The 17,239-nt window shown below is 45.7% G+C and overlaps 1 protein-coding gene across 1 annotated transcript in view; it reads right to left on the reverse strand.

Moving 5' to 3' along the window:
- LOC139370015 (uncharacterized) overlaps positions 1–17,239 on the reverse strand; it is a 50,620-nt gene that overhangs the window by 18,973 nt on the left and 14,408 nt on the right. The window contains exons 5-6 of the mRNA XM_071109299.1: positions 5,597–5,627; positions 4,492–4,894 (exon numbers count right to left, since the gene is read on the reverse strand). Of these exons, the coding sequence (XP_070965400.1) occupies positions 4,492–4,894; positions 5,597–5,627 (434 nt within the window). The remainder of the gene's footprint in view (positions 1–4,491; positions 4,895–5,596; positions 5,628–17,239) is intronic.

The following is a 17,239-nucleotide window of genomic DNA, read 5'->3' on the forward strand; positions in this document are numbered from 1 at the left end:
CATATCTACTGGGTGAAATTCCACAGTGTGCCATCACAGCAGCAAGATTTGTGACCTGTTGCCACGAGAAAAGGGCAACCAGTGAAGAACACACACCATTGTAAATACAACCCATATTTATGCTTATTTATTTTATCTTGTGTCCTTTAACCATTTGTACATTGTTAAAACACTGTATATATATATAATATGACATTTGTAATGTCTTTACTGTTTTGAAACCTCTGTATGTGTAATGTTTACTGTTAATTTTTGTTGTTTTTCACTTTATATATTTACTTTGTATGTTGTCTACCTCACTTGCTTTGGCAATGTTAACACATGTTTCCCATGCCAATAAAGCCCTTGAATTGAATTGAATTGACTATATAGACAGTGACTGGTCTATGGGGGTTTGTAACAGTAATAGACTATATAGACAGTGACTAGTCTATGGGGGATTGTCACCCCTACAGATTATTGATAGATCTCCCCTGCAGATTAGTGTTAGATCTCCCCTACAGATTAGTGATAGATCTCCCCTACAGATTAGTGATAGATCTCCCCTGCAGATTAGTGATAGATCTCCCCTACAGATGACTGATAGATCTCCCCTACAGATTAGTGATAGATCTCCCCTACAGATGACTGATAGATCTCCCCTACAGATTACTGATAGATCTCCCCTACAGATTATTGATAGATCTCCCCTGCAGATTAGTGTTAGATCTCCCCTACAGATTAGTGATAGATCTCCCCTACAGATTAGTGATAGATCTCCCCTACAGATTAGTGATAGATCTCCCCTACGGATTACTGATAGATCTCCCCTACGGATTACTGATAGATCTCCCCTACAGAACAGTGATAGATCTCCCCTACAGAACAGTGATAGATCTCCCCTACAGAACAGTGATAGATCTCCCCTACAGAACAGTGATAGATCTCCCCTACAGAACAGTGATAGATCTCCCCTACAGAACAGTGATAGATCTCCCCTACAGAACAGTGATAGATCTCCCCTACAGAACAGTGATAGGTCTCCCCTACAGAACAGTGATAGATCTCCCCCTACAGAACAGTGATAGATCTCCCCTACAGAACAGTGATAGATCTCCCCTACAGAACAGTGATAGATCTCCCCTACAGATTACTGATAGATCTCCCCTACAGAACAGTGATAGATCTCCCCTACAGATTAGTGATAGATCTCCCCTACAGAACAGTGATAGGTCTCCCCTACAGAACAGTGTAGAATACTGTTGGGTCACTATAGAATACCGTTGGGCCAGTATAGAATACTATTGGGCCAGTATAAATACTGTTGGGCCAGTATAAATACTGTTTGGCCAGTGTAGAATACTGTTGGGCCAGTATAGAATACTGTTGGGCCAGTATAGAATACTGTTGGGCCAGTAAAATATACTGTTGGGCCAGTATAAATACTGTTGGGCCAGTATAAATACTGTTTGGCCAGTGTAGAATACTGTTGGGCCAGTATAGAATACTGTTGGGCCAGTATAGAATACTGTTGGGCCAGTATAGAATACTGTTGGGCCAGTATAGTATACTGTTGGGCCAGTAAAATATACTGTTGGGCCAGTATAAATACTGTTGGGCCAGTATAGAATACTGTTGGGCCAGTATAGAATACTGTTGGGCCAGTATAGAATACTGTTGGGCCAGTATAGAATACTGTTGGGCCAGTATGGTATAGTATGGTATACAGTATGGCCAGTATGGTATACTGTTGGGTTCAATAGGACCAACGAATGTTGAACATAATTATTATTATTTGTCTTCGCCTACTCAACCGTTTAACTTGCTAGGTAGAGATTGGTTAACTTAACTTAATGCTTCAATTTATAGCACTGCAGATGGAGTTTCCGTTGATATCCCCAACAACGAAGTTCATAACCAAATTGTGAGCAGGGCAAAATGTGACCACTCCCCGAGACGGAGTGGGAAACTGTCTCTGTCTATTCTGTCCATTCTGTCTCAGGTGCCAGACTCATTATGGACAGAGCACTCCAATGACAGTGGGCTGATAGGCAGTGCTAGCCCAGTTATAATGAATGTTGAATCCTAGAAAGAAACTCTAGTCTCAAGAGCTACGTTACCTTAAAAAGGAATTTCCCTCCAACATGTATCCCTCCACTTCTGAATTGGCCAATGTTTTTTTAATAATTTCGGCGCATTACATAATTAATCTCAAAATAATAAACATTGAATTAATGAGTGTGAAGCAGGAAGTGAATATCCAACGGAAGTTGTTAATAAATATATACAGTAACATTATTAGGGCAGACTAAAATACTGTCCCGTTCTGACCATAGTTCTGTTGTGTTTTCTTTGTTTTAGTGTTGGTCAGGACGTGAGCTGAGTGGGCATTCTATGTTGTGTGTCTAGTTTTCCCGTTTCTATGTTTGGCCTGATATGGTTCTCAATCAGAGGCAGGTGTTAGTCATTGTCTCTGATTGGGAACCATACTTAGGTAGCCTGTTTTGTGTTGGGTTTTTGTGGGTGGTTGTCTTCTGTCTTCGTGTGTCTGCACTAGACAGAACTGTTTTGGTTTTTTCACATTTGTTGTTTTGTATTTTGTAGTGTTCACATTTTTCGTCTTTATTAAACATGATGAACATTAACAACGCTGTGCTTTGGTCCTCTCCTTCGTCCACAACGCTGTGCTTTGGTCCTCTCCTTCGTCCACAACGCTGTGCTTTGGTCCTCTCCTTCGTCCACAACGCTGTGCTTTGGTCCTCTCCTTCGTCCACAACGCCGTGCTTTGGTCCTCTCCTTCGTCCACCACGCTGTGCTTTGGTCCTCTCCTTCGTCCACAACGCTGTGCTTTGGTCCTCTCCTTCGTCCACAATGCTGTGCTTTGGTCCTCTCCTTCGTCCACAACGCCGTGCTTTGGTCCTCTCCTTCGTCCACAACGCAGTGCTTTGGTCCTCTCCTTCGTCCACAACGCCGTGCTTTGGTCCTCTCCTTCGTCCACAACGCCGTGCTTTGGTCCTCTCCTTCGTCCACAACGCCGTGCTTTGGTCCTCCCCTTCGTCCACCACGCCGTGCTTTGGTCCTCTCCTTCGTCCACAACGCTGTGCTTTGGTCCTCTCCTTCGTCCACAACGCAGTGCTTTGGTCCTCTCCTTCGTCCACAATGCTGTGCTTTGGTCCTCTCCTTCGTCCACAACGCTGTGCTTTGGTCCTCTCCTTCGTCCACAACGCTGTGCTTTGGTCCTCTCCTTCGTCCACAACGCCGTGCTTTGGTCCTCTCCTTCGTCCACAACGCTGTGCTTTGGTCCTCTCCTTCGTCCACAATGCTGTGCTTTGGTCCTCTCCTTCGTCCACCACGCCGTGCTTTGGTCCTCTCCTTCGTCCACAACGCCGTGCTTTGGTCCTCCCCTTCGTCCACCACGCCGTGCTTTGGTCCTCTCCTTCATCCACAACGCTGTGCTTTGGTCCTCTCCTTCGTCCACAACGCTGTGCTTTGGTCCTCCCCTTCGTCCACCACGCTGTGCTTTGGTCCTCCCTTTCGTCCACCACGCTGTGCTTTGGTCCTCTCCTTCGTCCACCACGCTGTGCTTTGGTCCTCTCCTTTGTCCACCACGCTGTGCTTTGGTCCTCTCCTTCGTCCACAGCGCTGTGCTTTGGTCCTCTCCTTCGTCCACAGCGCTGTGCTTTGGTCCTCTCCTTCGTCCACCACGCTGTGCTTTGGTCCTCTCCTTTGTCCACCACGCTGTGCTTTGGTCCTCTCCTTCGTCCACAGCGCTGTGCTTTGGTCCACTCCTTCGTCCACCACGCTGTGCTTTGGTCCTCCCCTTTGTCCACCACGCTGTGCTTTGGTCCTCTCCTTCGTCCACAACGCCGTGCTTTGGTCCTCTCCTTCGTCCACAACGCTGTGCTTTGGTCCTCTCCTTCGTCCACCACGCCGTGCTTTGGTCCTCTCCTTCGTCCACAACGCCGTGCTTTGGTCCTCTCCTTCGTCCACAACGCCGTGCTTTGGTCCTCTCCTTCGTCCACAACGCTGTGCTTTGGTCCTCTCCTTCGTCCACCACGCGGGCTCAGAGTCAGGGACAGGCAGAGTAGTCAGGTAGGTGGGGGGCTCAGAGTCAGGGACAGGCAGAGTGGTCAGGTAGGTGGGGGGCTCACAGGCAGGCAGAGTGGTCAGGTAGGTGGGGGGCTCAGAGTCAGGGACAGGCAGAGTGGTCAGGTAGGTGGGGGGCTCAGAGTCAGGGACAGGCAGAGTGGTCAGGTAGGCTGACTCAGAGTCAGGGACAGGCAGAGTAGTCAGGTAGGTGGGGGGCTCAGAGTCAGGGACAGGCAGAGTGGTCAGGTAGGCGGGCTCAGAGTCAGGGACAGGCAGAGTGGTCAGGTAGGCTGGCTCAGAGTCAGGGACAGGCAGGGTGGTCAGGTAGGCTGGCTCAGAGTCAGGGACAGGCAGAGTGGTCAGGTAGGCTGACTCAGGGACAGGCAGAGTAGTCAGGTAGGTGGGGGGCTCAGAGTCAGGGACAGGCAGAGTGGTCAGGTAGGCGGGCTCAGAGTCAGGGACAGGCAGAGTAGTCAGGTAGGTGGGTTGCTCAGAGTCAGGGACAGGCAGAGTAGTCAGGTAGGTGGGGGGCTCAGTGTCAGGGACAGGCAGAGTAGTCAGGTAGGTGGGGGGCTCAGTGTCAGGGACAGGCAGAGTAGTCAGGTAGGTGGGGGGCTCAGTGTCAGGGACAGGCAGAGTAGTCAGGTAGGTGGGGGGCTCAGAGTCAGGGACAGGCAGAGTAGTCAGGTAGGTGGGAGGCTCAGAGTCAGGGGCAGGCAGAGTAGTCAGGTAGGTGGGGGGCTCTGAGTCAGGGACAGGCAGAGTAGTCAGGTAGGTTGGGGGCTCAGAGTCAGGGACAGGCAGAGTGGTCAGGTAGGTGGGGGGGCTAAGAGTCAGGGACAGGCAGAGTAGTCAGGTAGGTGGGGGGCTCAGAGTCAGGGACAGGCAGAGTAGTCAGGTAGGTGGGGGGCTCAGAGTCAGGGGCAGGCAGAGTAGTCAGGTAGGTGGGGGGCTCAGAGTCAGGGACAGGCAGAGTGGTCAGGTAGGTGGGGGGCTCAGAGTCAGGGACAGGCAGAGTAGTCAGGTAGGTGGGGGGCTCAGAGTCAGGGACAGGCAGAGTAGTCAGGTAGGTGGGGGGCTCAGAGTCAGGGACAGGCAGAGTTGTCGGGTAGGTGGGGGGGCTAAGAGTCAGGGACAGGCAGAGTGGTCAGGTAGGCGGGCTCAGAGTCAGGACAGGCAGAGTGGTCAGGTAGGCGGGCTCAGAGTCAGGACAGGCAGAGTGGTCAGGTAGGCGGGCTCAGAGTCAGGACAGGCAGAGTGGTCAGGCAGGCAGGCTCAGAGTCAGGACAGGCAGAGTGGTCAGGCAGGCAGGCTCAGAGTCAGGACAGGCAGAGTGGTCAGGTAGGCTTGCTCAGAGTCAGGACAGGCAGAGTGGTCAGGTAGGCGGGCTCAGAGTCAGGACAGGCAAGGGTCAAAACCAGGAGGGCGAGAAAAGAGAGTGGGGAAAAATAGGAATGAGAAAACGCTGGTTGACTTGAAAAAACAAGACAAACTGGCACAGGCAGACATAAAACACAGGTATAAATACCCAGGGGATAAGTGGGGAAGATAGGTGACACCTGGAGGGGGGTGGAGACAAGCACAAGGACAGGTGAAAACAGATCAAGACGTGACACATGGTCTATCAGTGGATGTCAAATTGAATAAGTGTTGACAGTATGTGAATGGTAATATGTAATATGTAATACATGTATCACTAGCCACTATGCCACTTTGTTTACACACCCTACATTACTCATCTCATATGTATATTCTGTACTCTATCATCTACTGCATCTTTATGTAAATCATCACTAGCCACTTTAAACTATGCCACTTTGTTTACACACCCTACATTACTCATCTCATATGTATATACTGTACTCTATACCATCTACTGCATCTTGCCTATGCCGTTCTGTACCATAACTCATTCATATATCTTTATGTACATATTCTTTATCCCTTTACACTTGTGTGTATAAAGTAGTAGTTTTTGGAATTGTTAGGTTAGATTACTCGTTGGTTATTACTGCATTGTCGGAACTAGAAGCACAAGCATTTCGCTACACTCGCATTAACATCTACTAACCATGTGTTTGTGACAAATAACATTTGATTTGATGTTATTTATGGCTTCCAGATAGCACTCTAATAATCCCATAGTTTAGTCATTTGAAGAAGCTAAAGGTTTCAATACAAGGTCACATGACAGAGGGATTGAGCCTTGGGACTGATATTAAACTAGAGCTGCCATCTGGTGTTTGGGTTAAAGATAAGCCTCCTGTGGACAAATAGATAAGCCTCCTGTGGACAAATAGTTAAACCTCCAGTGCACCCATAGATAAGCCTCCAGTGGGCCCATAGATAAGCTTCCAGTGCACCCATAGATAAGCCTCCAGTGGGCCCATAGATAAGCCTCCAGTGGGCCCATAGATAAGCATCCAGTGGGCCCATAGATAAGCCTCCAGTGGTCCCATAGTTAAACCTCCAGTGCACCCATAGATAAGCCTCCAGTGGTCCCATAGATAAACCTCCAGTGGACCCATAGATAAGCCTCCAGTGGGCCCATAGATAAGCCTCCAGTGGTCCCATAGATAAGCCTCCAGTGGTCCCATAGATAAACCTCCAGTGGACCCATAGATAAGCCTCCAGTGGGCCCATAGATAAGCCTCCAGTGGACCCATAGATAAGCCTCCAGTGGGCCCATAGATAAGCCTCCAGTGGTCCCATAGATAAGCCTCCAGTGGACCCATAGATAAGCCTCCAGTGGTCCCATAGATAAACCTCCAGTGGACCCATAGATAAGCCTCCAGTGGGCCCATAGATAAGCCTCCAGTGGTCCCATAGATAAGCCTCCAGTGGACCCATAGATAAGCCTCCAGTGGGCCCATAGATAAGCCTCCAGTGGTCCCATAGATAAGCCTCCAGTGGGCCCATAGATAAGCCTCCAGTGGTCCCATAGATAAGCCTCCAGTGGTCCCATAGATAAACCTCCAGTGGACCAATAGATAAGCCTCCAGTGGGCCCATAGATAAGCCTCCAGTGGACCCATAGATAAGCCTCCAGTGGACCCATAGATAAGCCTCCAGTGGACCCATAGATAAGCCTCCAGTGCACCCATAAATAAGCCTCCAGTGGGCCCATAGATAAGCTTCCAGTGGACCCATAGATAAGCCTCCAGTGGACCCATAGATAAGCCTCCAGTGCACCCATAGATAAGCCTCCAGTGGGCCCATAGATAAGCCTCCAGTGGACCCATAGATAAGCCTCCAGTGGTCCCATAGATAAGCCTCCAGTGGCCCATAGATAAGCCTCCAGTGGTCCCATAGATAAACCTCCAGTGGACCCATAGATAAGCCTCCAGTGGGCCCATAGATAAGCCTCCAGTGGACCCATAGATAAGCCTCCAGTGGACCCATAGATAAGCCTCCAGTGGACCCATAGATAAGCCTCCAGTGCACCCATAGATAAGCCTCCAGTGGGCCCATAGATAAGCCTCCAGTGGACCCATAGATAAGCCTCCAGTGGACCCATAGATAAGCCTCCAGTGCACCCATAGATAAGCCTCCAGTGGGCCCATAGATAAGCCTCCAGTGGACCCATAGATAAGCCTCCAGTGGTCCCATAGATAAGCCTCCAGTGGGCCCATAGATAAGCCTCCAGTGGGACCATAGATAAGCCTCCAGTGAAGGTGAGTGGGACCCTTTGAACACAGCCTGTAAGGGACACAGTGAGAAAATGAAGAGTTGAATAAGACACGTTTTTTTTGACGATTTCCAATGATTACTTCTCAATTCGATAGTGTGAATAAAAATACCTTTCCATTATGCGGAACACTGTCCCTAATTAAAGTAGATCCAAATCAATGTTTTTAGTACCAGAGTTGTGAAAAGAAAGAAATAAAGCTCTGATAAGCCGGCATCAACTTTTTGAAGGCCCTTGCAGATTTGCTAAAAACCAGCTTTCATATTTTGACCAGTTGATGTCCCAGAGACAGAAGGTACAGAACACAAGACATACGTCCAACAGGTCTAGATGAGAAGGTTACAAAGAGAGGAGCTCTGGGATTGTTTACTTTAGAAGGTGTCTATAGTGCTTAATGAGACCCTGTATCACCTGATGGGGCACCAGTAGGATTATGTTTACGCATGGTTTTATCAAGGCTACCTGCCCAAAATGCAGTAAGCTCCATTGAAAAAGTGAAGTTTGGTATTTATAGGAATAATGGTATCGAACATTGCATTCTTTGGAATGATTAAGATTCTGAATAATTTTTAAGCCTGATTTAAGATGTGGCATAGTGAAAAGTAAGTAAATGTATACTTTCTCTTCCAAGACTGATGGAATGTCCACTACCAAGTTTTCTGATGAGTTTAACAATGATTTTGTATCTTTCCCTTTGAAATGCTTCCCGAGCCATGTGCCTTAGGAGAGCAGTTAGTGGGACTCTGTAGTGCTACAGAGTAGAAATGTTAATGGAAATGTACCACCAGGGGCTCAAAGTCAAACTTAAATGAATCATTCTTTATTATCAGCAAGCTGGAGAGGTTCTAACAAACTTAATGCCCCATAGTAGACATGACGATCAGGAGCTCCCCCGGGGCAGTCCCGTTAGTTCTTTTATATACTGCTTACACAGACAAGTTATATTTGCATGATTTACATGATTCATTATTCATCATTAACGTTTGGTTCCTGCATGTGACCTCATCAATTCCTCACGAGGCTTCTTCTCTACAAGCTAAGACCTTGAAACTGAGTTTTTCCCCTTTTGGTTCCCAGTACAACGTTATGGGTGTACTGCCAATTGGTCTGAGGAGGTGGTCACAGTTACCTGCTCAGACCAAGAACGAGTGAGAGGAGATGCTGTGTACAATTCATGGCTAATCTCTTCAGACAAATACAATTTTCCCTCATGAAAGGTACCTGGTCCGGCTGTTAAGGGAGCTCCCAAATTTAGTGTTTGTAGAGTGTTACTAGACAGTGCTGGGTCTATGACATCAGATTGTTGGGTTTGTAGAGTGTTACTAAACAGTGCTGAGTCTATGACATTAGATTGTTGGGTTTATAGGGTGTTACTAGACAGTGCTGAGAATATGACATTAGATTGTTGGGTTTATAGGGTGTTACTAGACAGTGCTGAGAATATGACATTAGATTGTTGGGTTTATAGAGTGTTACTAGACAGTGCTGAGAATATGACATCAGATTGTTGGGTTTATAGAGTGTTACCAGACAGTGCTGAGACTATGACATCAGATTGTTGGGTTTGTAGAGAGTTACTAGACAGTGCTGAGACTATGACATCAGATTGTTGGGTTTATAGAGTGTTACCAGGCAGTGTTGAATGTATGACATCAGATTGTTGGGTTTGTGGATTGTTACCAGGCAGTGCTGAGACTATGCCGTTATTAGCTATACCCCTAGGGGTTTATGGGAATATTGATGTGGACCAAAGCAGGTAACCTTACAGACAGGGAACCTGATTGGATAGAGGATAAGGTGTTTTATATGAGAACATTACATTTGAATAATCCCACCTCTCAACCCAAGCAACTAATCACCCTACACTCCCCCAGGTTATATAGCAAATGGAACTGGTCTCCAGTTGGGGGGAAGTCATTGTTAAACCTTTCAGTCTACAATAACATAACCCTGCCCTCACTGTAAAGAAATGGAACATTCCACCCTAACATGTCATTGGGAATACGTTATAAACTTCAGAATGCCAGGGTGTATACTGAACCTACTTCCTCAGGAAATGGAACATTCCACCCTAACATGTCATTGGGAATACGTTATAAACTTCAGAATGCCAGTGTGCATACTGAATCTACTTCCTCAGGAAATGGAACATTCCACCCTAACATGTCATTGACCGCAGAATTACACCAGATATAACAGACGGACCCTAGCTGCATAGATACTGGAGACTGAGACAGGGGTGGGCCGGAGGACACAGTGGCCAATGTTGTTCCTGCTGTGCCTGCTACCACAGTACCTCCAAATCACCCTTTCTCCCACTCGTATCGGAGGACCATTGAAGCTGGCCCTGCAAAAACAAATTTTCTCTGCATTAATTCCTAATTATGGCATCACAACTGTCCTTGATTCCATTGGAGAACTAGCCAATGAAGAAGCAGAGATTATGAGTTCTGCTACTGCTACTTCTTTGGAAGAATGAACTGCTGGTTTTACAAAATAGATTGGCTTTGGATATTCTCCTAGCAGATAAGTGAGGGGTTTGAGAGGGGGTGGGGGCAGAATGTTGCACTAACATTCCGGATTCCTCCGTTGGGGTCACTGATTCTGTTGCCACTATCAGACAGGTGGTAGCTACTGTAAACAAGCGAGGTAACGAGCGGGGTTGGGATCTGTTTGCATGGGTGAAACTAGCCTGGGGAACATTGTAACTCTTGTGTTGCAAGGTCTCCTAGCCCTGGTTGAAGTCCATGTGCTATCGTTTTGCCTGTTCTCATGCTGACGACGTTGGTGAGGAGATAGTGGCTTGTTCTCATGCCTGAGGACCTTGGTGAGGAGATAGTGGCCTGTTCTCATGCCTGAGGACCTTGGTGAGGAGATAGTGGCCTGTTCCCATGCCTGAGGACCTTGGTGAGGAGATAGCGGCCTGTTCTCATGCCTGAGGACCTTGGTGAGGAGATAGTAGCCTGTTCCCATGCCTGAGGACCTTGGTGAGGAGATAGTGGCCTGTTCTCATGCCTGAGGACCTTGGTGAGGAGATAGTGGCTTGTACTCATGCCTGAGGACCTTGGTGAGGAGATAGTGGCTTGTTCTCATGCCTGAGCACCTTGGTGAGGAGATTGTGTAAATCAGCAGCATCTCCTCCCCACCAGATGGTCATGACCACCGACGTAAACTTGAAGGACCTGATGGATCTCGTCACTGTTTCATCCTTTATTGGGGATCCAGATTGCCCGGTTGGAGATGGTAGAGCCTACTACAATAGAAATGACCCCATCCCTATCAACCTCCCTTTCCTCAGATTGTTATTATTAATTAAATTAGTTCCATTCAGACCCCTGTTTCTGTGTAAAATTTCCCAGAAACCAGAAGGTTTTTCTAACAACATCTCAGAGAAGTCATGTATGGTAATGTTTATGGTTTCCATGGCATCAAAGGGGGAATTGTGGTGGCAGAATTTAGGGGGAATTTTTTTGTAACTTCTCAAGGGATATGTTCTGTGTTGGACTGATGTTTTGCCTTTCATGTCTGCACCCCAACACATATCCTTTATGTTTTGAAACTGTTGCTCATATAATTAACTGTTGTGTAGCAATACGATTGTATTATGACCTCTCACTTTACAAGGGGCAAGGAACCATTTATGTGTTGACTTCTTCCCCGTGAAGAGATTGATCTCCCCTACAGGTTAGTGATAGGTCTCCCCTGCAGATTAGTGATAGATCTCCCCTACAGATTAGTGATAGGTCTCCCCTACAGATTAGTGATAGGTCTCCCCTGCAGATTAGTGATAGGTCTCCCCTGCAGATTAGTGATAGATCTCCCCTGCAGATTAGTGATAGATCTCCCCTGCAGATTAGTGATAGATCTCCCCTGCAGATTAGTGATAGGTCTCCCCTACAGATTAGTGATAGGTCTCCCCTACAGATTAGTGATAAATCTCCCCTGCAGATTAGTGATAGGTCTCCCCTGCAGATTAGTGATAGATCTCCCCTACATATTATTGATAGGTCTCCCCTGCAGATTAGTGATAGATCTCCCCTGCAGATTAGTGATAGGTCTCCCCTACAGATTAGTGATAGATCTCCCCTACAGATTAGTGATAGGTCTCCCCTGCAGATTAGTGATAGATCTCCCCTGCAGATTAGTGATAGATCTCCCCGGCAGATTAGTGATAGGTCTCCCCTACAGATTAGTGATAGGCTCCCCTACAGATTAGTGATAGATCTCCTCTGCAGTTAGTGATAGATCTCCCCTACATATTAGTGATAGATCTCCCCTACATATTATTGATAGGTCTCCCCTGCAGATTAGTGATAGATCTCCCCTACAGATTAGTGATAGATCTCCCCTACAGATTAGTGATAGGTCTCCTCTGCAGATTAGTGATAGATCTCCCCTATAGATTAGTGATAGATCTCCCCTACAGATTAGTGATAGATCTCCCCTGCAGATTAGTGATAGGTCTCCCCTGCAGATTAGTGATAGATCTCCCCTACATATTAGTGATAGGTCTCCCCTGCAGATTAGTGATAGATCTCCCCTACATATTAGTGATAGGTCTCCCCTACAGAACAATGATAGATGTCCCCTACAGAACAGTGATAGATCTCCCCTACAGATTAGTGATGGATCTCCCCTACATAACAGTATGGGAGATCTATTACTTATCCATTTGAGCAGCTGCAGATCTATCCCCTGCAGCTGCTTGATTCAATATTATTTATATTACACAATTAAAAAGTCTCTGCCTTAATCTTTGGATCTAATGTCCCACATCATTTGGTGCCGTGACCCAGATGAGAGCAACTTGACTGACACAGCAGCAGGCAACATGTGTAGAACTGCAGGACGTTAGCTGTATTGATACTGTCACGTTCTGACCTTTATTTCCTTTGTTTTGTATGTATTTAGTATGGCCAGGGCGTGAGTTGGGTGGGCAGTCTATGTTTGTTTTTCTATGATTTGGGGATTTGTATGTTTCGGCCTAGTATGGTTCTCAATCAGAGGCAGGTGTCATTAGTTGTCTCTGATTGAGAATCATACTTAGGTAGCCTGGGTTTCACTGTTGGTTTGTGGGTGATTGTCTATGTTAGTTGCTTGTGTTCAGCACAGGTCTCATTTATAGCTTCACGGTCGTTATTTGTTTATTGTTTTTGTATAGTTTGTATTCAGTGTTCAGTGCTTTCTTTTATTAAATATTCATCATGAACACATACCACGCCGCATTTTGGTCCTCCGATCCTTCTCGCCTCTCCTCTTCAGATGAAGAGGAGGACGACCGTGACAGATACCTTAATAGAAAGTTACTCAAGTAAAAGTGAAAGTCACCCAGTAAAATACTACTTGAGTAAAAGTCTAAAAGTATTTTGTTCTAAATAGACTTAAGTATCAAAAGTAAAAGTGTAAATATTTTAAAATTCCTTCTATTAAGCAAAGAAAGCAGCACCATTTTCTTGTTTTTAAATTATATGGACAGCCAGGGGCACACTCCAACAATCAGACATCATTTACAAAAGATCCATTTGTGTTTAGTGAGTTTGCCAGATCAGAGGCAGTAGGGATGGCCAGGGATGTTCTCTTGATAAGTGCGTGAATTTGACAATTTTCATCTCCTGCTAAGCATTCAAAATGTAACTAGTACTTTTGGGTGTCAGGGAAAATGTATGGAGTAAAAGTACATTATTTTCTTTAGTAATGTAGTGAAGTAAAAGTAGTCAAAAATAGAAATTGTTTTATTGAGTACAGATACCCCAAAAACTACTTAGGCAGTGCTTTTTACTTAAGTACTCTACACCAGCGTGTGCGCGTGTGTGTGTGTGTGGCAAGTGTAATGTTACTACATACAGATGTGAGTGTTTTTGTGAATGTTTTTGTCCTCTAAAACCTGAAGGCAGACGCTCATTAGACTTTTCATCGATTGCACTCTCCCTTCGTCCCTCCTCCCTCCGTCCCGCCGTCCCTCCTCTGTCCCTTTCTCTCTCCCTCCGTCCCTCCTCTGTCCCTTTCTCTCTCCCTCCGTCCCTCCTCTGTCCCTTTCTCTCTCCCTCTGTCCCTCTTCTGTCCCTTTCGCTCTTCCTCCGTCCCTCCTCCCACCCCTTTCTCTCTCCCTCCGTCCCTCCTCCCACCCCTTTCTCTCTCCCTCCGTCCTTCTCGCTCCCTTCTCTCCTCTCTTTTCTTATCCCTCACTTGACTAATAAGTGTCAGCTTTAGGTTCCTCTCTCATCTTTCTGTCTCAGACATCACTCGTTCCCCTCCACTCCTCTCCTCCCCACCCTCTCTCATTCCATCGTCTCTCCATTTCTCATCTCTGATCTTCCCTCTACTCCCTCCAGGTCTCATGTCCCTATTGACGTATACAGACCCTGTGTGAGTAGAAGTGTGTGCATGTGAGAGTAGGACGAACAAAATAGCCAAGCCTCATCTGACCTCAACCCACCACTCCCACTACCACCACTACAACCACTACTACCACCACTACCACCACTACCACCACTCCCACTATCAACACTACAACCACTACTACCCCCACTGCTACCACCACTACAACCACTACTACCACCACTCCCACTATCACCACTACAACCACTACTATCACCACTACCACCACTACCACCACTCCCACTAACAACACTACAACCACTACTACCCCCACTCCTACTATCACCACTACAACCACTACTACCACCACTACAACCACAACTACCACCACCACCACCACCACTACTACCATCTCCACCACCTCCACCACCCCCATCACTGACACCATAGCTGAGAGGATAAATAAAAATGAATATTAACCTCTTCAAACAGCTCATCTTAACAAGGGGTATTTATGGACTACCAATGAAGAAGAGATGTGTTCTAACAGTCTTCTTTTAATTGAGCTTTTAATTTGAATCAGGAATTGCCTTAAGCTACCATGGCCTGTCTCCTAGCGTAGCTATGGACTTCACAACTATAATATTAACCTTTATATGAATGTGCCTTGAAAATGAGGCCATGAGCGCACGCACGCACGCACGCACGCACACACACACACACACACACACACACACACACACACACACACACACACACACACATACACAACAAACACAAACACACACACAAACATCACATCACACATCACACACACACACACACACACACACACACACACACACACCAACGCTTAAGAACTCAGGGAGTGTGAAATTACTATGACGCAATTGCCAGTGTTTGAAAGTGAGAAGTATATTCTTTCCTAAAAAGGTGTGTGTGTGTGTGTGTGTGTGTGTGTGTGTGTGTGTGTGTGTGTGTGTGTGAAAGCGAGGCTCATTTCATTGTTATTAGAATGTAGAGTAATATTACAGGACAGTGTCATAGAGAAAGACACATTACACTGTTGAAACATCCGTGAAATCTGTTAACTGTCAATATGAACACTACATTACACTGTTGAAACGTCTGTCAATATGAACACTACAACACTGTTGAAACGTCTGTCAATATGAACACTACAACACTGTTGAAACGTCTGTCAATATGAACACTACAACACTGTTGAAACTTCTGTCAATATGAACACTACAACACTGTTGAAACGTCTGTCAATATGAACACTACAACACTGTTGAAACGTCTGTCAATATGAACACTACAACACTGTTGAAACGTCTGTCAATATGAACACTACATTACAATGTTGAAACATCTGTCAATATGAACACTACAACACTGTTGAAACGTCTGTCAATATGAACACTACAACACTGTTGAAACGTCTGTCAATATGAACACTACATTACAATGTTGAAACGTCTGTCAATATGAACACTACATTACAATGTTGAAACATCTGTCAATATGAACACTACAACAATGTTGAAACATCTGTCAATATGAACACTACAACACTGTTGAAACGTCTGTCAAATGGGTTCTTTGTCAACTGTCAATATGCACGTACAAAGCATATCTATTAAAAGACTGAATAAGTGTCTATGAAGGGAAATACTGTAGAGTGTATCTTAGATGGATGAGGGATGGAAGGAGGAAGGGAGGAAGAGTATTTCCTTGAAGAAGGGGGGGGGATGAGAAAGAGGTATAGTATGTTCATACCAACAAAACACATGTATCAGCATGAACCTTGTATCTAAAGTAGTATTTTAACGACCAGGATCCAGAACATGGATTAAACTTACTACTGAACCACAGAAACCCAATCTCCATATAAAGTGCTTTTTAGGACTGAGGCTTAGTCTGTGTCCAAGGAAACTGGCCCGAAGTTTAAAATACATCTATTGAAGTATATCCATGCCAGTATATAGGACGATGGAGGTGGAACGTTAACTTAAAGGCCCAGTCCGTAACTTGACGAAGAACAAAACATCTGTGAATATCCCAGCGGCACCTTTAACGGTAAGTAGAGTGACAGTAAAAGCTGGAGGGTCTGACTTGGCATCGTTTCAAAACAATATTTCATATCTAACTAAAGCACCGCCGGGAAAGGTGATATATACTTGCAAATCCTTTCAGAGCTAAAAAAAATGTGACAAATTGCCAGATGCTTACTCTCCGAAGCGAAATAAGAAGTCAAATTAATGCAAATCCTGTGTGACTATGGCTCAGAGGAGACCACTAATGTAACACTATTATTAATACATCACTACCCTAATATCACCAACCAGCAGGATCTACATCACTAATATCACCATCCAGTAGGTTCTACATCACTACACTAATATCACCATCCAGCAGGTTCTACATCACTAATATCACCATCCAGCAGGTTCTACATCACTAATATCACCATCCAGTAGGTTCTACATCACTAATATCACCAACCAGCAGGATCTACATCACTACACTAATATCACCATCCAGCAGGTTCTACATCACTACACTAATATCACCATCCAGCAGGTTCTACATCACTACACTAATATCACCAACCAGCAGGTTCTACATCACTAATATCACCATCCAGCAGGATCTACATCACTACACTAATATCACCATCCAGTAGGTTCTACATCACTAATATCACCATCCAGCAGGATCTACATATCACCATCCAGTAGGTTCCACATCACTACACTAATATCACCATCCAGTAGGTTCTACATCACTACACTAATATCACCATCCAGTAGGTTCTACATCACTACAATAATACACCATCCAGTAGGTTCTACATCACTACACTAATATCACCATCCAGTAGGTTCTACATCACTACACTAATATCACCATCCAGTAGGTTCTACATCACTACACTAATATCACCATCCATCAGGTTCTACATCACTACACTAATATCACCATCCAGCAGGTTCTACATCACTAATATCACCATCCAGCAGGTTCTACATCACTACACTAATATCACCATCCAGTAGGTTCTACATCACTAATATCACCATCCAGTAGGTTCTACATCACTAATATCACCATCCAGTAGGTTCTACATCACTAATATCACCATCCAGCTGGTTCTACATCA

Source organism: Oncorhynchus clarkii, chromosome 17 (genome assembly GCF_045791955.1).
Source record: "Oncorhynchus clarkii lewisi isolate Uvic-CL-2024 chromosome 17, UVic_Ocla_1.0, whole genome shotgun sequence".
Taxonomy (NCBI): Eukaryota; Metazoa; Chordata; class Actinopteri; order Salmoniformes; family Salmonidae; genus Oncorhynchus; species Oncorhynchus clarkii.